Raw genomic sequence first — 24,612 nt, forward strand, 5'->3', positions numbered from 1 at the left:
CTAATTTTTGCAAAAGCTATGGATTTGGTTCAAAAACATCCGAATCCGACTCCTCACTTTATTGAAACCAGCGACTCTGACTCCAGGTACCCAAACTTACTCCGACTCCGACTGCACAGCCCTGGCTAGAGGTCAGACTTTAAAATTGAGTTTTACTTGATTCGTTAAAAAACAATGATTTCCCAGAACTGAGGTTTCAGTTATTGCGAAAGGAACAATGAATCAGCTGCAATTTTTGTTAAGTCTCTGAAGGTCTCTGAAGCCGGAGCTAATTGCACAAGACAGGGATTCCTCCCTCTGCAGACTGGCACATTAGTGCTGTGCAGAATTCATCACTGACTTGTGAGATTCCAGGTTCAGGTGGAGGGGGGGTTGCCAACCCTCTCCCAGATTCCAAGCCAGCGCTTGGAAAGTGGACCTGAACTCTTGCACAGGACAGAAAGAAAACACAGAGAAATGCACCTTTTGTGTAATTAGAGAGTTTAGCTTGTCTAATGCCCCCTTATCTGTGACTAATCACAAGTTGCAATTTGATCTCTCAACTGTGTCAGCTGACTACCACAGCAAATAAGCTCATTTGAACGCACAGGATGTTAACAATATGTCTTCTTCTGTGAAAGCAGGAAGTAGAAGAACTGCAGATTTATTGCAGGGTTTGTATCAGCTGTAACAAAGAAATGATTTTCTTTAAAGGTTACTATGCTGGTAAGCACCAGCATAGTAACCTTTTAGGAAAATCATTTCTTTGTTACAGCTGATACAAATCCTGCAATCTTATCTTTTAAAGCAGAGAGAATGTTCTGAATTCAGGTCCACTTTAAAGGGAGAACTCCGTGAATTGTCCGAGGATCAGGCTTAAGGTGGCCACACACAATACAATAAAATTATCTGATTTTACAGCAACTCGATAAATAAGATCGGATTTCCTGAAAAATCGAAAGCTTTTTTTCATTCGAGCAAGAAATCTGATCGGATTTCCTGTTTTTATTCGATAAAAGTTGATCGGGAGTGCTGGATTTTTCTGATCAATTTTTATGAACATTGAACGGTGTGTGGTAGATTGTCAGTTTATTACTATACACACCCTAGCAATTTTCTCAGAGTTTCCAATCATTTTTATCATAATTGAGGAAAAATTGAAAATAGGTGTGCGGTACATTGGTCAGATTTTTGAAATGTTACAATCAGTCAGAGAAATTGATTGCAATTCTTGAATTGAAGATATTAAAAAAAAAAATGTATGGTGTGTGGCCACCTCTATGTTGGAAATGATGAAGTTGTAATTTATACCATTCTAAAGATGTTTATATCCTTCAGTTTCAAGAACAAGCTTTGAAGTCAATGGGAATCGATAACAAACAAAAAAAATAATAATACGGTAAGCCAGATATTTACCTACGGAGAGGGAAGGCTCTCCTTCCCAAAATATTGGTAGGTTTTTAGAAATCCATGCAGAACTGTCTCAGGCATCTTAAGAAATAATTAGAATAATGCAGATTCCTTCTCAAACTGTTGTAAAATGGGAGGAGCTAGGAAGGTCTCTCAGACAGTGCAGTGTGTGAGGGGAAATGCTGTTGCTGAGGTAACCAACACACCTGCTGTATTGATAGCAGCAGGCTCTGAGGAGGAATTCAGCAGAGGGGAGGAGCTCATCACAAATCATGTCTAGCCTGCACTCTGCAATCATGTCTAGCCTGCAGTTCTATACCTGTAGAACTGCTATCAAGCACTTCTTAATCGGCGCCAGTATAGGGATGGATTTGCACTTTTCTTAACTGTAGTGCAGCTCTAGAAATTCATGCTAAACTGTCACTTTCTCCCCCTTATCTCAAGCTCTCCCGGTTTCTTGCCTGTTTAAGGGCTGGTCCACACGGACGTTTTTGTGGCGTTTAACGCAGCATTTGTGATCTACCACTGTCCCATTCAAGTGAATGGGAGCGTTTAGAGGTGGCTTTTGCAAGCTTTAATGAAAGCCTGGCGGTAGATCCCGTTGCGTCTTGTCTCAAAAGCAACATGTTGCTTTCAGAGGCGGTAAACGCCGAAAAACAATTACAGAGCCCTGAACTGCTAGCCTTGAAGGCTTCCCAAAAGCTTTCAAAAGCTAGCGTCTAAACGTCAGCGTTTGAACATAAGGCCGAGCGAAAGCGTGGCAGAAGCCCGTGTTACCCAGCCCTAAGTGCTTCAGAAAACAGGACTGTAATCAACCCAGTGTGAGAAAGAGCTCAGTGAAGCTCTTTTGTATGGATAACAACTAACGTTTTTTTAATTCTTCCTGTACTGGAATACAACATAGGACTTTTTTTCTGGGCTACTAATGTTCTATTTCTTAGCTGTACTACACATACAACTCATTCTCTCATAAGTTTATTTTCGCGTCAGGTTTGCTTTAACATCGGCTCCTTCTCCACAAGCAATGCAAATCATTCTGTCCTGACTTTGGGTAAACAGGCTAAAATTGTCACTGAAATCCCAAGAAAAAACTGGCTGGATAATTGCGGCCACAGTTTGTCCCCACAGCAAGCGCTGCTCTTCCCTGCTAATAGCCGGCTTTATTCAGCACATTATTCAGCAGGTCCTCTGCGTGTTGTGCTGGGCTACAAATAGCTGCCCATTCTACATGAGATTTCACACTATAACGTGCATTCCTTAGCAGTAATAATGACCATTGTGATGCCAATAATTCCAAGTAGATGCAAATTTTATGGAAAGTCACCCAACTTGGAAAATGACCAATACAACATAACAGCGATGTTTATTTAGTCTATTTACAAGCAGCATAAAATGACAGTAAAATTTGCCTCACCTCTGAGGCCTCTTTCACAGTGGGACATGGGCCTGATTCACAAAGCGGTGCTAACTGTTAGCACGCCTGTGAAAACCCCCTTAGCACGTCTAAACAAGCTTTTCGCGCATAAAACTTTACGCGCGCGTACTGCACAGAGCGCAGGGCTTTCCACGCGAAGTGCCCATTAAAGCCTATGGGACTTAGCGCGCGTAAAACTTTGCGCGCGTAAAACTTTGCGTGCGCAAAGTTAGCGCGCGATCTGAGTGAGAAATCTGGTGCTAACCTACTTAGCACCCTGGTTAGCGCGTCAAAAGACTTTAGACGTGCTAAGTAGGTTAGCACCTCTTTGTGAATCAAGCCCATTGTGTTTTGGTGCGACGTAAAAGTCGCACCGCAAACCTACAAAGCAACGCGGCCAAAAAGTTGCAACGTATCGTTACCAACGCATACAGCATATACGTTAGAAAATACAGGTTATGAAAAGTATGTCTCAAAGTCATTACTGAGCACGTGCAAACAGTCTAACGCAGCTGATAACGTGTATAACGCACTGTATGCAGTACTTTCACTTAGGCCTCTTTCACAGTGGGACGTTAAAGTCTCACGTTATAAAAAATTATAACGCAGACTAACGCACAGCAATACAAAGTCTGTGCAACATTCACAGTGCACACGTTGCGTTGTGTGTAACGTGTAGCAATATTTAGTAAGTGCTGCATGCTGTGCGTTTAGCAATACATTTGCTGCGTTATGTGTGTTGCACATGCTCAGTAAGGTTTTTTAAAAAATAAAAAAAAAATGTAACGCATGCGCCGTTTTCGTTCCATCAGTATGTGACAAAAACGGAGCACCAAGAGACACATAATGCAATGCAAAATAACGTCCAGTTTCATAACCTACATGCGCTGTGTTAGGGGCACGTTGTGCGACTTTAACGTCGCATCAAACGCAACGTCCCAATGTGACAGAGGCCTTAACGTGTGCACTGTGAATGGGGCATTGATTTTTCATTGCAATATTTCTGCGTTAAATATTGTTTTAACGTGCGACTTTAACGTTGCACTGTGAAAGAGGCCTAAATCATTCGAATTTTAATTGACCATCTTTAGGCTGGGTGCACACATGGCTGTGCATGAAAGTGCGAGTTTTCTGTCATGTGCAGGGTTTTTTTGTGTGCGTTTTTAGTGCATTCACATTTTTTCCTGCATAAGCGTGCATTTAATTTGCGGTACACATATACAAAATGCATATGCGTTTTGTATGCATTTTCCATGCGTTTTTATCAGGGCTGTGGAGTCGAAATCATGGAGTCGGAGCAATTTTGCCTGGAGTCGGAGTCGGGAAAAAATGCACCGACTCCGACTCCTAATGAATTTAAACTGTAATTAAAATAGAAAATATGATAAAATGTTCTATTTCTCAGATAATAGTCATCATAAATAATTTATATATATACAGTAATAGCCGTGCTTAGTCCACAAAAATGAAATAAACCAATAAAAAAATAGTTACTTGTGCTGCTTCAATAAACAGTCCCCGTATTTTTAAAGTCAGATATACACATCTGATTGTGACTGTATATATCAGTAATGGCGAAACTTTCAGAGGCCGAGTGCCCAAACTGCGACCCAAAATCGACTTATTTATCACTGAGTGCCAATGGGGGGGGGGGGGTGCCAAAAATGGGCGTGGCCATGACATTGTATGGGCGGAACTAACGCAATGATGTAACAGCGAGGCATACGAAAGCAGTGTTTCCGCCATGATGTGGTGAAACGAGGATTCGTATCATGGGCGTGCAGAAACTGTGCTGCCAGCAGTGTAGCGCAGACGTTTTTCAAGTACTTCTCTGAAAGGTAAGAGGGGGTGCCTGGCCCTTTAATGTGTCAATTGCTTCATCTATATTACATTACTTTTCTGAATAAAAAGATGAATGCACTATAAAGTGCTCCTTTTTCCTATCTATTTTTCTAGATCATCTCGCCTACCGTCCCAGCAGGCTTGTGGAGTAGCAACTTAGTGTCATTTAAAGGGCACCTACCCGTGGAGGCTCAAATTGCCAGAGCACAAATGCTTTTTTGACTTTGTTTTATATTACACCAGACTCCGGGGTCACCTGTACCGTCAGCCTCTTAGCAGCTTCAAAGGAATTATCTCATTTGAGATAAGTGCACAGCTTTTCACCTCAGTCTGCAGAACTTGTTGTGCTGTAAATTCTTGGAATGCTTTGATGTCTCTCTGCTAGCAGAGGATATAGACACTGAAAGCCTCTGTTATTGTCTCACACTGCCCCCTAGTGACAAGTAGTCATAAATACACATTACAGCAGTACTAATTAGTATCGAGGACATGTAACAAATAAAACAATTTGCTAAAATAAATTGGCCTGGAGCACTTGCAAGCCTCTAAATAAATTGGCTGCTAACAGGTTAACAAACGTTTTTCTAGTCTGAAATCTTTATCTTTTTGGGCACCTCTGTGCTGCACTCAGTCGATCAATACTGCACTTGGCTTTGCTCCCATTCATTTCTCTTCCACCTTTTTCATTATACCTCTCCTGAGGAACTTAACATCTGCATAATGAGTTTCAATTAGTTAAGCCAGTTTTTGCACTGCTGTTTCTTCGGAGTGAGCAGACAGACACCTCAGTGAACATCAGAACTGCATTGTGCACCTTCCCCCACCTCACAGACAGCAGCTCACTGCCGTTGCAACTAGCATTGCATAGGTCAAACTCGAAGTGTTACCGGTGCCACTCTTAGTACAGCACAACTGCCACTACTGCTTTGACCAGGGCCAGTCTTTGTCCTGAGTGACCTAAGCCCTCAGGGCGCCACAATATTCCTCTTCAAAAGGGGTGTCACCAAACTGTTATGGAGCTCCACTCCCAAACTGTCTGTCAAAACTCGGCCTCAGACCCCACAAAGTTCCACCCCCACATGCATGTGCTACTGTGTAGTCTATGATTCTCTCCCCAGCACAGTAGGAAAATCAAGGTGGGACCTGAGAGATAAGTTACTCTATCCTCACCGCCCTCCAACTTTCTGCCCTCTCTCTCTGCTCAATAGCCTCCATTTTTCTTCCAGCCCCCTCCCAACTCTCAGCAAGCCCATCTCTCTTCATCCACGCCCCAGCACCCTCACTAAGCCCCTCTCCCCCATTGCCCCCTTAGTAAGCCCCTCTCTACCCAGCATCCTCACTAAGCCCCGCTCTCCAAGCACCCTCAGTAAGCCTCCCTCTCCCCAGCATCCTCACTAAGCCCCTCGCTCCCACCATCCACGCCCCAGCACCCTCACTAAGCCCCTCTCTCCCCATCCACCCATCACTAAGCCCCTCTGCCCTCATCCACGCCCCAGCACCCTCACTAAGCCCCTCTCTCCCCATCCACCCATCACTAAGCCCCTCTCCCCCCATCCACGCCTCAGCACCCTCACTAAGCCCCTCCCCCCCAGCACCCTTAGTAAGCCCCTCTCTCCCCAGCATCCTTAGTAAGCCCCTCTCTACCCAGCACCCTCAGTATGCCTCCCTCTCCCCAGCATCCTCACTAAGCCCCTCGCTCCCACCATCCACCCCGACAGCACCCTCACTAAGCCCCTCTCTTCTCCAGCACCGTTAGTAAGCCACTCTCTCCCTCAGCACCCTCAGTAAGCCCCTCTCTTCCCCAGCACCCTCAGTAAGCCCCTCTCTCCCTCAGCACCCTCAGTAAGCCCCTCTCTCCCCCAGCAGGGCCAGCACCCTCAGTAAGCCCCTCTCTCCCCCAGCACCCTTAGTAAGCCCCTCTCTCCCCCAGCACCCTCAGTAAGCCCCTCTCTCCCCCAGCACCCTCAGTAAGCCCCTCTCTCCCCCAGCACCCTCACTAAGCCCCTCTCTTCTCCAGCACCGTTAGTAAGCCACTCTCTCCCTCAGCACCCTCAGTAAGCCCCTCTCTCCCCCAGCACCCTCAGTAAGCCCCTCTCTCCCTCAGCACCCTCAGTAAGCCCCTCTCTCCCCCAGCAGGGCCAGCACCCTCAGTAAGCCCCTCTCTCCCCCAGCACCCTCACTAAGCCCCTCTCTCCCCCAGCACCCTCAGTAATCCCCTCTCTTCCCTCATCCACACTCTCTAAGCTCCTTTCTCTCCCCAGCACCTGATATCGGCCATTCAATTGCACTTTTAATTCAGTAAAATGAATAAGTTGGACAACTTATGAACATAATTGTTTTCAATCAAAATACGATAGTTTTATTGAAAGTGAGAGCCACACATTGGAGATTTAATTGAATCGAACAGATCATTTTATAACAATTATTTTAGATTTTCCTACCATTGATTTAAAATCAATAGTTTATGAAAAAATTGAATGAAAATCTTGACATGTGTGGCCAGCATTACTATCTAGTATAAAAACTATAAACATAAAAAGGAAAATATGCCTTTAAAGCGGACCTGAACTCAGAACTTCCTCTTTAATCTAAAAGATAAGCAATAGCAATAATAACGAGCATTATAACCTTTAAAAAGAAACATTTCTTTGTTACAGCTGATACCAATCCTGCAATAAATCTGCAGCGTGTTTACTTCCTGCTTTCATGGAAGCAGACATCGGGTAATCATCCTGTGTTTACAAATTAGCTGCTCTGCCGAGACAGCCAGCTGACACAGCTGAGAGACCAAATTGCAGTTGTGATTAGTCACAGATGAGGGGGGATTAGACAGGTTAAACTCTCTAAATACATACAGGTTGCATCTCTCTATGTTTTTCTTCTGTCCAGTGCAAGAGTTCAGGTCAGGTCCACTGTAATAAAGAACGATTGAAACACATTTAGGGCACTTTTCCAAAGCAGTGCGATTCAGCAAAATCGCAAACCGCTAGCGATTTTTAAATCGCTAGGGTTACTACTTTAACATAGGAAAACCGCAATTGAATTTTTTACAAAGCGCCGTCGCTTTCTGGAGCGATTCTGAGTGGCTGGGTGCACACATAGCAGAAATTCTAGCGTAGAGGAAACCGCAGCGTTTTATGCAGCAATGTTAGTCTATGGCAGAGGTCTTCAAACTAATGGTGGCCATACATGGTACAATTTTTTCATCCAATCTTACCATTTCTATTTAGTATAAGGGTAAATTAAGTGAATTTATCGAAAAGATAATTTAGGCAGTTCCCTTATATTACATAGAAATGGTAAGATTGGATGAAAACATTGTACCGTGTATGGCCACCATAGGGCCCGCAGGCCGAATGTGGCCCCCTGAGGCTTTTTTACCGGCACCACCACATACAAAATGTATTACTTATAGATGCGGTCAGCCACATCTTTAAATATTATTGTTATGGATATACCCATCCATCCACATGGAAGCCAGAAAGCAGTAATTTGCTGGTTTCCAATCAAATTCCACATCAGGTGACACTGCTGTCCATTGCAGGTTGTCACCTGGGTATGCTTCACTGTCTGGCCCACAAAGGGCTTGATTCACTAACCGGCGCTAAGTGTTAGAGCCGGAGTAAAAAAGAGTTTTCCGGCGCTAAGCCGGTTAGTTTGCCTTATCTGAGGTTAGTGTGCCTTATCTGAGGTTAGTGTGCCTTATCTGAGGTTAGTGTGCCTTATCTGAGGTTAGTGTGCCTTATCTGAGGTTAGTTTGCCTTATCTGAGGTTAGTGTGCCTTATCTGAGGTTAGTGTGCCTTATCTGAGGTTAGTGTGCCTTATCTGAGGTTAGTTTGCCTTATCTGAGGTTAGTGTGCCTTATCTGAGGTTAGTGTGCCTTATCTGAGGTTAGTGTGCCTTATCTGAGGTTAGTTTGCCTTATCTGAGGTTAGTGTGCCTTATCTGAGGTTAGTGTGCCTTATCTGAGGTTAGTGTGCCTTATCTGAGGTTAGTTTTCCTTATCTGAGGTTAGTGTGCCTTATCTGAGGTTAGTGTGCCTTATCTGAGGTTAGTGTGCCTTATCTGAGGTTAGTGTGCCTTATCTGAGGTTAGTGTGCCTTATCTGAGGTTAGTGTGCCTTATCTGAGGTTAGTGCCCCTTAAGTAGCTTTGTGCACACTAAATAGCTTTTGCACACTAAAAGATGCACAAAGCTACATCACACACTGATAAGACACACTAACCTCAGATAAGGCACACTAACCTCAGATAAGCTTAGCGCTGTAGTTTGTGCCCACTTAGTGATAAGGCACACTAACTAGCTTAGCGCCAGTTAGTGAATCAAGCCCAAAGACTTCGACATCATTTTATGTATACTCCGGCCCCCCAGAAGTCTGAAGTATGTTGACCCGGCCATCGGCCCAAAACGTTTGGGGACCCCTGGTCTATGGGATGCAGAAGAAGCTGCGGTGCACTGTGTTTGTACAGTAAGCGTTCTGCAAGCGCTGGCAGTGTTGCCTATTATGCAGGCTGGCTGCCAAAATGCACACAATGAAAGTCAATCGTAACGCATATGCATTGCGTTTTTCATGCGTTTCAATAAAAAAAATAAAGATATCTGATGCGTTTTCGCTTCCTGTTATCTTCCTAGTGATTTGCATATATGTAGATTTAAAAACGCATAGAAAACGCTTATGCGTTTTGTATTAGTGAACCGCAAATGCAATTGCACGCATGCAAAATGCATGAAAAAACTGTGCAAAAAAAAAAAAAAAAAACCACAAAACGCTCCAAAAACATAAACCCACCTTCCAAAAACGCTACTTTTTGGCGCTATGTTATATGTGAACCCAGCCAGAGCGATTTTTCAAAATCGCAATCGCTTCACTAAATTGATGTAAAATTGCAAAATTGCTGGCGTTTAGCGATTGTGATTGCGATTGCTAGTGGAAAAGGGCCCTAACTCCTATATTCGCTATGAGAAGCGCTTCTCCCAAATCATCCCTTTATGTTCATATTTAAAGAGCCTCTTTATGTTCATATTTAAAGAGCCTACAGCGATGATCCAGACACACATCTGTACAGTAAGAAGGGGGCCTTATCAGAGGCAACCAATCACAGCCGGCCTATTCCGCAGTTTAGTGCAGTCAGGAAAATGAAGGATTGTTATTACGGAATACTGCACTCTGCCTCAATCCACAAGCCTGTCTGTGCCAGTGACAGAAGCCAGACAACAATCTATGGGGAAATAATATTTCAGCTTCTGTAATAAAGTGCAGCACAGAACAACCATCAAAACCAGCAACCAACAGCTACCAATGTTTACAATCTGTAGACCGATCTACCAATGACAGGGTACACTGCTGAAAAATGCTTATTTACTCTATAATGATATACATTACAATTCAGTCTATAAATACAAGATTCAAACACATTAGCATTAGTGTACTTATAATTAAAGTGTAGAGCTGCACAAATCCGGAACCGGGAGACATCCGGATAGTTCTATCCGGATATCTCCCAGTAATGCTGTGCGGGTGGGAGGGGGTATCAATCTTACCTGTCTGACGTCTTCTTCGGTCCGTCCCTCAGCGCCTCCCATGATGCGGTCCAAGCGGCGGTCATGTGAGTACAAACACTTCCTCCTTCCAGGTTGAAGGAGGAAGTGTTTGTAAGCACGTGACGCGCGTGGACCGCATCGTGGGAGGCGCCAAGGGAATAACAAAGACAACGTCAGACAGGTAAGATTGACCCCCTCGCCCACCCCGCACAGGTTTACTGGGAGATATCCGGATAGCAACTATCCGGGTATCTCCCAGTTCTGGATTTGAGCAGCTCTGTTAAAGTGTACCCAAGGTGACATGTGACATAATGTGTGTATGTACAGTGCCAAGCATACATATAACTAGGCTGTGTTCCTTTTCTGCTTTTTCCCCCTGAAAGAGTTAATCTTTCAGGTTTGCAAGTGACAGTTTCTGTCCAGTCAGTCAGACTATGTGGCATAATCCTCACTGCTAAAGTGGTCCTGAACTCTTGCACAGGACAGAAGTAAAACATAGAGAAATGCACCCTGTATGTATTTAGAGAGTTTAGTCTGACTTAACCCCCCCCCCCCAATCTATGTCTAATCACAAGTTGTAATTTGATCTCTCCCCTGTGTCAGCTGACTGCTACGGCAGATAAGCTCATTTCAAAGCACAGGATGTTAACAATATGTCTGCTTCCATGCAAGCAGGAAGTAGATACACTGCAGATTTACTGCAGAATTTGTATCAGGTGTAACAAAGAAATGTTTGCTGTTGCGTATCTTTTAGAGCAGAGAGGAAGTTCTGAATTCAGGTCCGCTTTAGAGAATTACAGCCACAAAACTCTTGTCTGGAAGAGAACAGCTTCTGAGTGCAGGGGATAGATTTTTTGGTTTTTTTTAAAAAAGGTCAATAGGTCAAATATTTTAGCTCTGAGACTGAAAGACTGGGTGAAAGACTGTAGCGTTCATTCAAGACGGTACAACATTAAACTTACATTTAAAAATGCAGGATAGAGAAAAAGTGCAGGCATCCTAGTCAGGTGTATTGCAGTACAATCTAAGCAGGCTGCCAGTGTAGATGTGTAGTCAAAGTTCAAGCATGCTCAAAGCAATAGAAAAGAAACAAAACGCATTAAAGCTGATCCGAGATGAAAAACTAACTATAACAATTAACTTGTCTATATATCTTATCTAAAGTTTAGATAGTTTACACAGCAAATCTAGCTGCTAATAGCTTCAACAGAATATGATTATTTCTTCCTGTGATACAATGAGGGCAGATGTTGACTTGGCTGGGATTCGAACCAGGGACCCAGAGTTGCAAGGCAAGAGGGCTAACCACTATGCCACTGTGCTGCCCATTTTATGGCAATAAATGCTCAACCAGGTGGCAAGCTTGCGTCTCCTCTGTTATCCGCAAGAGAAACGGGGTTAACTTACATGTGCGACCGTCTGATCCGATGCCCTCCATTCCCGTCCCACGTCATTCCAACCATTCCTCCTCCACCAACCCGATCGGGGGGGAATAGATGGGGGACAACAATGCCTTTGAACATGCGGGACTGTGGAGTCGGTATAAAAATCATCTGACTCTAACTCCTCCATTTATGAAACCATCGACTCTGAATCAGGTACCCGAAATTGCTCCGACTCCACAGTCCTGCATCCATCGCTTAGCCGTGTTGATCCGCTGGGAACCAGGGGGGCGCTGTACACACGCTAGATCAGTGATGGCTAACTTTTGCACTTCAGCTGTGCCAAAACTACAAATCCCATCATGCCTCTGCCTCCCCGAGTTATGCTTAGAGCTGTCAGAGTATTGCAATGCCTCATGGGACTTGTAGTTCCACCACAGCTGGAGTGCCAAGGTTAGCCATCACTGCACTAGATTCTCAGCAAAGCTGGTCTTTATAGGACACCTCAGACAGGTTTATATTAGCATGTGTATGTAGTTTTAGGTATCACTTTAATGGGCTAAATATGCTTGGAACTGAGGTAAAACTTGCTTTCTCTGCTCTCTGGATGCAGTCAGCAGGCAGTTCATCTACATGAGAAGGCAGGACATGCAGTTCACAGGAAGCAAGTGGTGACCAACTGCGTGTGCCAACCCACGAGCAATCCACCCGGCAGGTCAACTCACCCCCCGCAACGGACAATCGCATTGCCTGCACCTCTCCCCTGCCCGCCACAAGATGTGACAGACGCACTGCTTCGTCACGCCCACACACCCAACACCCCCCCCCCCCCCCCGCATAGCAACAGTACACGTCATCAGCTACATAGCTGACACGCCTCTGTACAGGCCGGCCAGCAATGTTGCCCTCGGGTCACAATCCCTGAAGGGCAACATAAAATCAAGGAGTGTGTACGCCCTTTAAGACCTCAGTCTGTAAAAAGGAAATGATCTGGCAGATATGGTCAGTGAGTTAATAACTCTGGTGTGGGGTCTGACGGTGCCCCCTTGCCACTAGGGTCTATGCCTCATCACACACATGCCCAGCATGAGTTTTGCACTCTCCAAAACGACTGATGAACAGCTGGGTCGGAGCCGTGCACATCAGGGACTTTTTTTTATCAACTTGTGCGTCTCCAGTAGAGAGAAGCACCCCAATTGCATGAAAAGTCATGATCTGGCAGATATGGTCAGTGAGTTAATAACTCTGGTGTGGGGTCTGACGGTGCCCCCTTGCCACTAGGGTCTATGCCTCATCACACACATGCCCAGCATGAGTTTTGCACTCTCCAAAACGACTGATGAACAGCTGGGTCGGAGACGTGCACATCAGGGACTTTTTTTTATCAACTTGTGCGTCTCCAGTAGAGAGAAGCACCCCAATTGCATGAAAAGTCAAAGAACTCCAGAACTGTCCCCCTACAGACCCTGTGCCAAATTACAGACCGCCATCTCTGCTGGCTCCCGAGATATGATATACTGATCTTTCTTGGGAGCCAGCAGGCCTGGGGGTAGCAACTCAGTACTGAAGCCGCTCAGGGGGGTCCCACCCTAGAAACAGGAAATGTGGGCACTGGAGGCACCATGGAAGTCTGGCCATACTAATTTCGGCTACAGGGGGAAGATGTCATGTGACAGACGGCGATCTCACCCAGGAGATTGAGACCCTCGAAAGACACAGAGTAGACTGCCCAGAAACCGGGGAGATGAGTATTAAATTCCGCTCCGCTGGTGGTAACTCCGACCAAGGAGGGACCCAACCAAGCAGCATCCCCCCCTTCCCCGAGCCTTGGTCAGGAATACCGCTAGGGAGGTTAAAGTGTACCAGAGCTGAACAAATCTAAAGAATCTATACTTACCCGGGGCTTCCTCCAGCAGCATAAGCACGTGTGAGTCCCTCGCCGTCCTTCCGCGGTCTGCCGATCAGCCCTGTCAGTCGTGGCCTTCTGCGCATGCGCGACTGAGCATGTTCCCGGGGCTGATTGCAGGTGAACGGCAGGCCGGGGGAGGTTGGCGAGGGACTCACACTTGCTTATGTGCTTATGGGGCTGAAGGAAGCCCCGGGTAAGTATTGATTGTTTAGACTTGTTCATCTCTGGTTTACTTTAAAGGGAACCCAACGTCATAGAGATATGGAGGCTGCCCTATTTATTTCCTTTTAAACAACGCACGCTGCCTGGCCATCCTGCTGATCCACTGCTTCTAATACTTCTAGCCATAGACCCTGAACAAGTATGCAGCAGATCTGGTATTTCTGACTCAAGTCTGTCTAGACTAGTTGCATGCTTGTTTCAGGTGTGTGACTCCAACATTTGTATATATCCTTTTTCTAGTGCCGGACTCAAAGTGCTTGAAAACTGCAGCCACAAGGGGGTGCTCAGTAGGCATTAACAGCGTTAGGGAGTCTTGCCTAAGGACTCCCTACTGAATAATTACAGGCTTACTAAATAGGAATAGCCAAGGTTCGACCCTGCCAGGCAACTGCAATAATATAAGTGCACTGTATTATTGATCAAGACCTTATATTCATTTATTGTACACACATGAATATAATTGAATAGCCAATTTCAAAGTTGCATTATTTCCATAAAATTTGCATCAATGCAACTATTAGCACGTCATTGGCCATTGACAGTCTGTTGTGCGCCCAGAGGCTGGTGCCTCCCCTGCCTCTGCCTCGCCCTGGCCTTGTGTGCAAGACAAGGAACACACTTCCAGAATCGCCCACAGTTTCCCAGCATACAAAATTGCACAGCAATGTAAATCAATGGGATGACTCACACTTGCAATACATGAAAAAAAAACGAGTTGACTGTAGCATAATATCACATACGCGCGTGGTTCACGTGGTCGTAGATCTGTTGCCGTCAGCCGAATGTGGATGTCGTGAGTGTTGAAACAAGCATTATAAACAAGAAATCATTCATGTTCGTAAGTGTGATCGCTGCTTAAAGGTGTCCTTCAACCATACAATCCTGCGGTGAATTGATCGCTTTTGATTACTGCGGTAATTAATCGGAAACGATCGGTTGTGCCAATTATTGTCTGAATTCCCACTAATTTGATCGGATCGATGGAATGCATCCGTTTTTTTGTATCGATCCCGTAGATCTGATTGGTTTCATTTCTGATTGTTTACCGTGGCAATTTGAACTCATCGATTGGCTGCAGGATTGTATTGTTAAAGTGTACCAGAGTTTGTATAAATCAAAAAATGTATACATACCTGGGGCTTCCTCCAGCCCCATACACTCCGAACGTTCCCACGATGCCGTCCTCAGTCTTCTGCAGCTCCGCTTCCCTGCACTTCCGTCAGTCGGAGTCAGAGATACGCAAAGAGCGCACTTCTCCTGCGTAGACTGGAGGCGACTAATGGGAGTGACAGGACCCGGTACCGGAGCTGCAGGTATCGGAGGACGGCGGCGTGGGAGCGATCCATGCATATGGGGCTGGCGGAAGCCCCAGGTATGTATACATTTTTTGATCTACTGTATACGAGCTCTGAGTCCCTGGCCAACCTGGAACAAGCATACAGCTAGTGAAGTAAAGAAGGGAGCGCATTTATTAGAATCGCAATTGTTTTGCCGCATCATGGTAAATGCTGTGGCAGCAAATGCAACTAAAGTCAATGGGCTGCTTTGCGTTCATCCATGTATAATGTAAAGTACAGCTTTCTGCTTTTTTTCCCCACATACTGCGCATGTTTACAGTTACGTTTTGTTCCAAAGAAAAAAAAATGTAAAATGCAAATTAAAAAAGTCAAACACGTTAAACAAAACACAATCACAGCACAGGCGGCACAATAGCGTAGTGGCTAGCACTCTCACCTTGCAGTGCTGGTCCCTGATTTGCATCCAAGCCAGGGCACTCACTATCTGCATGGAGATTGTATGTTCTCCCAGTGTCTGCATGGGTTTCCTCCGGGCACTTTGGCTTCCTCCCGCATCCCAAAAACATGCAGATAGGTTAATTGGCTTCCTCCTAAAATTGGCCCTAGACTACGATACAAACACTACACGATATATACATAGAAAAATGACTGGTAGGGATTAGATTGTGAGGGACAGATAGGAGACAAGACAAGTCTGTGGAAAATGTCAGTGCTATATAAATAATAATAGATATCAGAGGGACACAAGTGTGCTCCCTGCCTGAGGGCTGGTTCTCTTTGCGATGGTGTTTCAGGTCGCGGTGCTGGACGGGCGTCTGACAAGCCTGACAAGCGCTGATGGAGCGCTCGCCGCTCGCTCTCTGATTTGAGGGACGCAGTTTGGAAGCTGATTGGCAGGGCAGCTGGAAAGGCATTAGTCGGCTGCTGCGGTGAATCCAGCAGTAACAGATGCCGTCTGCAATGTCTGACAATCGTTTATCACGTCAAATGCCTCAGCAGAGCACAAGGCAGCCGCTCAATGAACACCGTGTAAGGCAGCTGCAGAGCAGTTACTAAGCATCTGAGGCATCCCTGGGGACTGGTGCCTCACGGGAACAGACCAGGAATGCTTTTGGATCTCTATGTAGGAATCTGAAAGGACCCACCAGAGGCTTCATGTGCTCCCCTCGCCCCCACCATTGCCAGGTGTGGACCCCGGGGGAAATACCTGACAAGAGCTTGTTGGACATCATGGTCTGCCTTCACACCCAGACCACCGCTTCTCCAGTCAGCTCTTATCTGGATCGAGGTTTTGGGCCATTTCCACCAGGACCACAAGGCATAGGAATTATTTATTTCCCTCTGCTGTCAACCTCTTGAACTCTATCCAGCGGCCCCCCATCTTATCTTAAAGGGAACCCTAGGTAAGAGGGATATGGAGGCTGCCATATTTATTTCCTTGTAAACAATGCCAATTGCCTGGCAGTCCTGTTGGTCTTCTGGTATACGTAGTATCTGAGTCAAAACCCTAAACATGCATATGGCTAAACCAGTAAAACCTGAGTCAGCTGAGTCAGAGTACCTGATCTGCTGCATGCTTGTTCAGGGTCTATGGCTAAAAGTATTAGCAACACAGGATCAAGAGGACAGCCAGGCAACTGGTATGGTTTAAAAGTAAATAAATAAGGCAGCCTCCATCTCACTCTCACCTCGGGTTCCCTTTAACCACTTCAGCTTATCTGGACGGATATACTCATCCAGATAGGCTGCACTAACTGCCGCTTGCCCCGCGCGCTCTCGCCACCTTCCGTTACCCCGGAGATCAATGAATGGGAACACAGTTCCCATTCATTGATCTAAGACCCCATATGAAAGACCGACTGCTTCTCTGAAAAGCCGCGATCTTTCTAAGTGTCATATCCTCCCTTCACTTCCTGTAAGCAAGAGAGCTTACAGGATGAAAAACAAAAAAATGACTAAGGCCATCTTGTGGCCAAATAGTAAAACTACATCTACATACATTTTTTTTTTTTTAAATATACACAATGAATTACATTTAAAATTATCTGTTTACCTCGCCACTCCAAAAAAAAAACGCCAAATAAATGTTTTAATTAAAACAAAAAAAAAATTACAAAACAACAACATAAATAGTTACCTAAGGGTCTGAACTTTTTTAATATGCATCTCAAGAGAGTATATTACTATTATTTTTTTTTTTTTAATTATAAGCTTGTAAATAGTGATGGATGCAAATTGAAAAAATGCACCTTTATTTCCAAATAAAATATTGGCGCCATACATTGTGATAGGGACATCATTTAAATGGTGTAATAACCGGGACAAATCGGCAAATAAATTACTTTGGATTTAATTATGGTAGCATGTATTATTTTAAAGCTATAATGGCCAAAACCTGAGAAAGAATTAATTTTTTCCATTTTTTTCTTAATATTCCCGTTAAAATGCAATTAGAAAAAAATTATTCTTAGCAAAATGTACCACCCAAAGAAAGCCTAATTGGTGGCGGAAAAAACAAGATATAGATCAATTCATTGTGATAAGTAGTGATAAAGTTATTGGCGAATGAATGGGAGGTGGAAGTTGATCGGATTCATAAGGTGAAAAATGACTGAAGTGGTTAAGGTTTGCAGCCGCAGGTGGATGCTCCCAATAGACTGACTATTAAAACGCTGTTTTTAACATATCTTGTTAGAGCTGCAGCTATTGTGTTTCTGTGTTATCATACTCGTTAAAACTGGTTTACTATTTATATTTTTTATTTCCATTCTGAGCAGTGTTTGTGCCAAACGCAATTCTGGGCATGACCCAGTCGCGCTTGGCCAATAAATGTTTCTGATATTTTATTGTCATCTACATTTGGAGGGACGTGGCTGAGGACAGCGAGGAGACGTCACTAGGCTGTTTCCCGAAATATTTAATGCGCAAGGGCGGAATGCTCCCGGTGATGTGGGGCGGGGCGCATGCAGAAAAGATGCCGACCCATTGGGGGTCAATGATACTTCACAGGCTGCCAGCAGGACCCAGGAGAAGACCAGAACTGCGGCGAGGGACACATGTGACCTCTAGGGCGCTGGAAGAACTCCCAGGTAAGTAAAGCTAGATTTTATTAATTGCCTCGGATATCCTTTGAAGCAAGATTAAACTCTATACATGATGAATTAAAAAAAAACATATTTTGGCACTGTATGTACTGTACTTGTAACAGCTTTTCCTGTGTCTGAAGCCATGCACCACGGCAAATACTTTTCCTTATATTCATCCTGGGTGAGCGTCCATCTTGAGCTCAGTTCTGCATGGAAAATGCAATCGCTCTAAAATTCCTCCAAAAATCACAATTGCTCCAATATGAAAACGTTTAAAAATCGTCTAAAAGAGGTTTTAAGACGGTTTTTAAACGTTTTTATTCTACTCTGGCGCCTCTGTACACCAGGCCTTGCTGAAATCTTGATTCCACCCTCGGGGGAGGGGTGCTACCCCGTTTCCTATCTACAGAGAGCGACATCTTAAAAACCTGAGTGGGGTCAGGTTCTAATACTCCCCACCTGCACTTGAAGTGGTTGCCTATGGGTAACCCATGTTTGTGAGTATATCTAAATATTTTGCTTTAAACCACAACCAACTTAACAATACTACACCATATTGGGCTCTCGATTTCTCTTTGTTCTGCCAAGCTCCGATATGAAAACACTACTTCCTCTTCCTCGGCTTCATCAATAATAAGGGCCCGTTTCCACTAGTGCGGTGCGAATCGCTGGGATTCCACCGCTGACAAAATTGCATGCGGATGCGATTCCGCATGCGATTTTTGCCGCGATTTCGCATGCGATTTCGCATAGGCAGGCTATCAGCGATTTTAACCATGTCACTCCCTGGCTCAATGTACATTAGTTTTACTGCGATTTCGCACGCGAAATCGCGGCAAAAAACGCATGTGCGTTTTCCCCTATTAAATACATTGCCTGCGAATCGCCTGCATTCCACACGCAGGCGAATTCTGCAGGCCCTACCGTGCAGAAAAATCCTGCACAGAAAAACGCACCAAAAAACTGACAAGTGGAAACAGTCTCATCCACTTGTATTAGTTATGCGAATCCGCATGCAGACAACGCATGCGGATTTGCTCTAGTGGAAACGGGCCCTAAGGGACTGCAGGTTCACACAGGTGCATTCTCCTGACTGTGTAATAATTATTTATTGAGGGGGAAATTATTTATATACCTTTTAATCAATGTAGAATTCATTTTTTTATTATTTGAAAAAAGAGTGTAATCCCACTTTCAGCTATATACGGTACACACACCTTAGATTTTCCTGATCTGAAACATTACTGTGGATTACAGTAGCATCATTAGGTCAACATTCTACAACCTAATGGCAGCACATGCCCCTGTATGAAGGGTGGTGTTTGCCAATCAGCCACTATTGTACACCATTGCAGCTATCCTATACAATAAAACCTAACTGTCCCTGCGTCATCAGCATCTTTCCGTCCGAAGATTTTTTGTACTGCGCATGTGCGCAGTACAGAAAGCCGTTGGGATGGGAGGTGAGGCCAGGGAGCAGGGCGGTGGGAGGCGGGCGGCGATAATTTCCCTACCTAGAGCCCGTTTTTATATGGGCTTAGGTAGACTAGTATACAGTATATTCATTAGGAATTCTCAATATTTGTGTAGAAATGCTTTACAAACATTCCTGCAGGCTTTGAATTAAACTTCAAGGATACCCGATATGACATGATGAGATAGACATGGGTATGTACCGTGCCTAGCACACAAATAACTATGCTGTGTTCCTTTTTTCTTTCTCTGCCTGAAAAAGTTAAATATCAGGTATGTAAGTGGCTGACTCAGTCCTGACTCAGACAGGAAGTGACTACAGTGTGACCCTCACTGATAAGAAATTCCAACTATAAAACACTTTCCTAGCAGAAAATGGCATCTGAGAGAAGAAAAGAGATAAAAGGGATCAACAGTTCATAGATTTTAGCTCTGGCATACTTCAATGAATGTGTCATTGAGCAAAAACAATAAAACAGTTAAAACTTAAAAAGTAGATTTAAACATAAAATAAAACTGTGGAATATCTTAAAAAGTAATTTTTAGGAGAAGGAAGATAGCTACAATTGTTTATTTAATTTGTTGATTTGGTGTCCTTTAAGGATTCAATTCATTTCAGCTGTTGTGAAGCTTTCATTTTTCACCTCAGGAATACATTATTGCAAAAATCATGCACCTCATTCCTTCAGAGGATCTGCCAACCCTAGTTCACATTTTCCTCACATAACTAGGGATGATCGGAACCAGCAAATTCCGTTCCGCCGGAAATCACGGATTCCGTCAGTGTTCAATTCCGTCGCTATGAAAATTCCGCCGGATTTGTACTTAATTCCGCGGAATTCCGGATTCTCTCTCTCTCCCTCCTCCTCCGAGGGTATCATCTTCCGGGGAATTGTAGTTTTTTAAAAGCCAGCTTATATACCCTGGCTGGGAATTGAACCCAGGTCTCAGTGTGTGGTAGGTAACTGACTTAACCGCTATACCACCAACAACACTACATGCTGAAGCCAGCCTAGCATGTACCATTATGATCAAAACAAGAGAAAAATTAGCTTGCTTAAGGATTTGTAGCATGTCAAAAGCCAACTCACCATGGCTGGGAATTGAACGCAGGTCTCAGTGTGTGGTAGGTAACTGACTTAACCGCTATACCACCAACAACACTACATGCTAAATCCAGCCTAGCATGTACCATTATGATCAATCCAAGAGAAAAAGTAGTGTTCTTAAGGATTTGTAGCCAGGCATGGCCTTGCCTTTTTGGTGGTATAGCGGTTAAGTCAGTTACCTACTACACACTGAGACCTGGGTTCAATGACCAGCCTGGGTTCAATTCCCAGCCATGGTATGTAAGCTGGCTTTTGAAAAACTGCAATTCCCTGGAAGATGATACCCTCGGAGGAGGAGGAGGAGGAAAATTCCACGGAAATAAAAAAAATTTCCGTGGAATTCCGTTTTAGAGGCTTAGCAATTCCGTTCCGACTGCCGGAATCGGGATTGACCTAATTCCGGCCGGAATCGCGGAATTAAGAATTCCGCGGAATCCAGCGAGCATCCCTAATCATAACTGGGCTATTGCAATGCCCTCTATGCAGGCTTTCCAAATAAAGACCTACATTGCCTGCAGCTAGTACAGAATGCTGCCGCAAGACTGTTAAGCCAACCCCCCCATTGCCACAGAACACCAATCCTTTGCTCCCTACACTGGCTACCCATAAAATCGAAAATCCTCTGCAAAATTGGCATGCTAACATTCAAATCCTTATATGACCTAGGCCCCGGATACCTGAAGGATTTGTTCCAACTACATCACACCTCCCACCACCTCAGATCAAAAGGATCCAATAACTTGACCACCCCCAGATTCCAATTAAAAACCTTCAGAGCCAGAGCCTTCTGTCATGCTGCCCCTACTCTGTTGAGTGCCTTGCCAAATGTAATCAAGACAGCTCCAACCCTGGATACATTTAAATCAAAACTGAAAAGTCACCTGTTTAGTCTGGTATTTATGATCACATATCGTTTTCCCCTGTACACATCCCTATGTACTGATCTGAGACAAGTTTATGCACTTTAGGTCCTACGGGAGCAAAGCGCTTTACAAATCTTTCCTTGTTGTTGTAGTTGTATCATACATGGTTTATGGTGATTTTTTTCAAACCCAAACTTGTGATTGGGGGCCCTGTGTTTGAGCTGTACAAAGGGTGCCGTATCTCTTTAGGGTCTACCAAGCACAGATGGCGCAGGTCACTAAAAAACGTTAAGATCAGTACAGAATTAAAATGTAATGGTCCCACATTTAAAGTGGTATGAAACTCCATATTAACTCAGTGTTCTCCCCAGACTCTTTTAGCTGGGTGCTCCACAAGGCTAGTTTTGGTGACCACCCGGCTGTCACCGGCTCACCTCCTCCTATACTGTAAGCAGAGTTGCTCACAGAAGTACCGGCCCTGCATTCTCTCATCTCTCCCCACCCAGCTACTTTTTCATGTCACCCGGCTGGAAAAAAATTTCTGGGTAGAACATTGTTAACTGTTTTTTTAGTGTTCTCTGTCACATGTAAGAGAAGTGTGTTATGAAAAAAGAAAAAAATATTTCTGCTGGTTTCCATTTTTACTGTTTTTCCGTGATTCCAAAAGTGACATCACTTCTGACCTTTTTTGTTTTTAACTCAGCTCAGTGTTAATTTACTGTTTTTGTTACAGATTACTGTCCCTCCCACAGCAAACATCACCTAGATAACAGGCTAACATCACTGTGTAGACTCTTCAAAGGGAGGAGGGGGTTTTGGTTACCTTCCGGTTGGTGTCCTTAGTTTATCTGAAATGGGAGGTTTCTGTAATGCCTTCTACACACGCCTGGCTTACGTCGGCTGAGGTGGCCAATATTAACCTAAATTAATGTCCAGTGCTGCTTAATATGTTGGCGCTTTATAAATACAATAAATAATAATAATAATAATCCCACAAGCGATCCACTTAACCTCAGTAACTCCGATCCCATTGTTTGCGCTGCTCCCCCGCCCACTGTGTGATGTCACATATACACTGCTCATTGTCCCTCCGTTGTCGTCCCCGCCCCCTGCATAGCAACACAGCGCGTCATCAGCTGCACAGTTGGCACGCAGCCCAGCACTATTGCCCAAGGGGATCAGGTCCAGGATTGGGCGACATGCCTTAGAAATGTGTACGCGACCTTATTTGCATTCTGAGATAAGCTTGTTACTGTGGCTAAAAAATAACAACAAAAAAACAACTTCCCACAATCCTGTTGGCACTGCACAGTTCAGCAAAGGCACACAGACCAGGTTAAAAAAAATGAAAAATTAGGGGACATATAAGGACCTATTTTAGAAAATGAGCTTACAGATATATATTTGGGGCACTAACACTTTTTAGCCATTTTTTTAATTTTATTTTTTAATGTTAGAAACCACAACTGCCCTTCACCAAGCTGGGATCTAATAGCTGAGGAAAAGAAAAGAAGGGGGCTTATTGCGATTCACTGAAGTAAGTCAGCCACAAATCTTAAATTCAACTCACCAGTTGCGAGGGTATTTTTTTTATTTGCAATTTCTGAACTGGAGGACTTATCAGATGTATGAGAGAATGGCCGACTTAATGCTCAGTACACACAATGAGATTTTCTGTCAGATCTACTGTCAGATCGATTACTTCTAACAGGTCCGATCTGATATCTGATCGATTTTCCATAGAGGTGATCAGAAAATTGATCAGAAATCAGATTGGACTTGTTGGAAATAATCGATCGGACATAAAAATCTCATTGTGTGTACCTAGGAGTCTCCTTGGATAAAACAGGCATACAAGATAATTTCTGCCAGAAATCATTGTACAGGTGCCCCCTGACATCACTGCCCTCCCTAGCAATGACCCATCCAGCCAATGCCTATTGTTCTCACTAGCACACCTCCTCGCCCTGCCTCCACACAGCAATACACACAACGATGCTCCAGGATCCGAAAAGCACGTCTGTACAACAATCGTTCCAAAACCGCCGCTACAACCATCTCCAAAGCTCATTTCGTCCGAAGGGCTCATTATGGCTTCAGTTAACGAACTATCAGCTCCCAAATCCAATAAGCCACTTCATTATAATCATTGACTCTTGGAGTCTGAATAAACTTGCGCAAAGTCTCGGTTCACCCCCCACCAATCGTATAGATTCAAAAGTCAATGGGAAGGTCTCATCAAAAAACTCATCTCTCATTTAAGAATGATCATTTCAGGCGATAAAAACTTTCCAGACTGTACCCAGCCTTATGCAAAGTAACTTCACATGGCACTTTTGCTCAGTTAGCTGAGCTACAGTTGTAATAATATTTATAATTTTGATAATATTAATAATAAAAATGGCAATATTGATAATAACAGTGCAGCATGTTCCTGCTATGAGCTGACAGCAGCCCTGACTGATGACTGCAGGTGACATGCTGGCTCTCTATGCCCACATTGCCCGCCTGGGTCAGCCCGGTGCCCAGTGATCCCAGCCCAGCCCTGGGCAATGCCAGCAGGCAGGATGGACGCAGCTTCCCCCATATATGGACGGTACCTGTATCGGGGGGCATCTCCCATGGCCAGCCACACAGTAATGAAGACGAGCAGCAGGCTGGTGCCCAGCAGGATGACTCCGGTCCTCCTCATGGTGGTGAGTGCAGAGCTGCTGCTGTTGCTGCCTGGCAGTGATAGAGCCCTGTGCCACCCACTGCCCACCTGTCTCCGAGCCCCAGAGCTTGTGTCTGCCGTCCATCCCCGCCCAGCCGTCCTCCTCCTTCACCGCCCCCCACCTCCTCCTCCGCCTCCCTCCCAGTCCCCCTCCCCGCCTGCTCCTGAGCATTGCAGCGCCGTTTGCCCGTACAGGCGGCAGAGGCGATGGGCGAGGAGCGGGGGAGACGCTGCAGCGGTTTATCAGCTGGGAGATTGTCGTGACTTGTGGGACTGGCTATCAAACTGGTGCTCGGGGAGGCTGACTGAGGGGATAACTTCAGGGAAAATGCGATAGGTTTACATTCCTGTATGCCTGCCATGCACTACT

The 24,612-nt window shown here is 44.8% G+C and overlaps 1 protein-coding gene across 2 annotated transcripts in view; it reads right to left on the minus strand.

Annotated features, from left to right (window-relative positions):
• Positions 1 to 24,280, minus strand: part of ST8SIA6 (ST8 alpha-N-acetyl-neuraminide alpha-2,8-sialyltransferase 6) — a 163,314-nt gene extending 139,034 nt beyond the window's left edge. For both annotated transcript variants that reach the window (XM_068238577.1, XM_068238576.1), the window contains exon 1: positions 24,130 to 24,280. In XM_068238577.1, coding sequence (XP_068094678.1) covers positions 24,130 to 24,221 — 92 coding nt within the window. In that variant the 5' untranslated portion in view covers positions 24,222 to 24,280. The remainder of the gene's footprint in view (positions 1 to 24,129) is intronic.
• Between the last annotated feature and the right edge of the window lie 332 nt (positions 24,281 to 24,612).

This window comes from Hyperolius riggenbachi, chromosome 5, assembly GCF_040937935.1.
Source record: "Hyperolius riggenbachi isolate aHypRig1 chromosome 5, aHypRig1.pri, whole genome shotgun sequence".
Lineage (NCBI taxonomy): Eukaryota > Metazoa > Chordata > Amphibia > Anura > Hyperoliidae > Hyperolius > Hyperolius riggenbachi.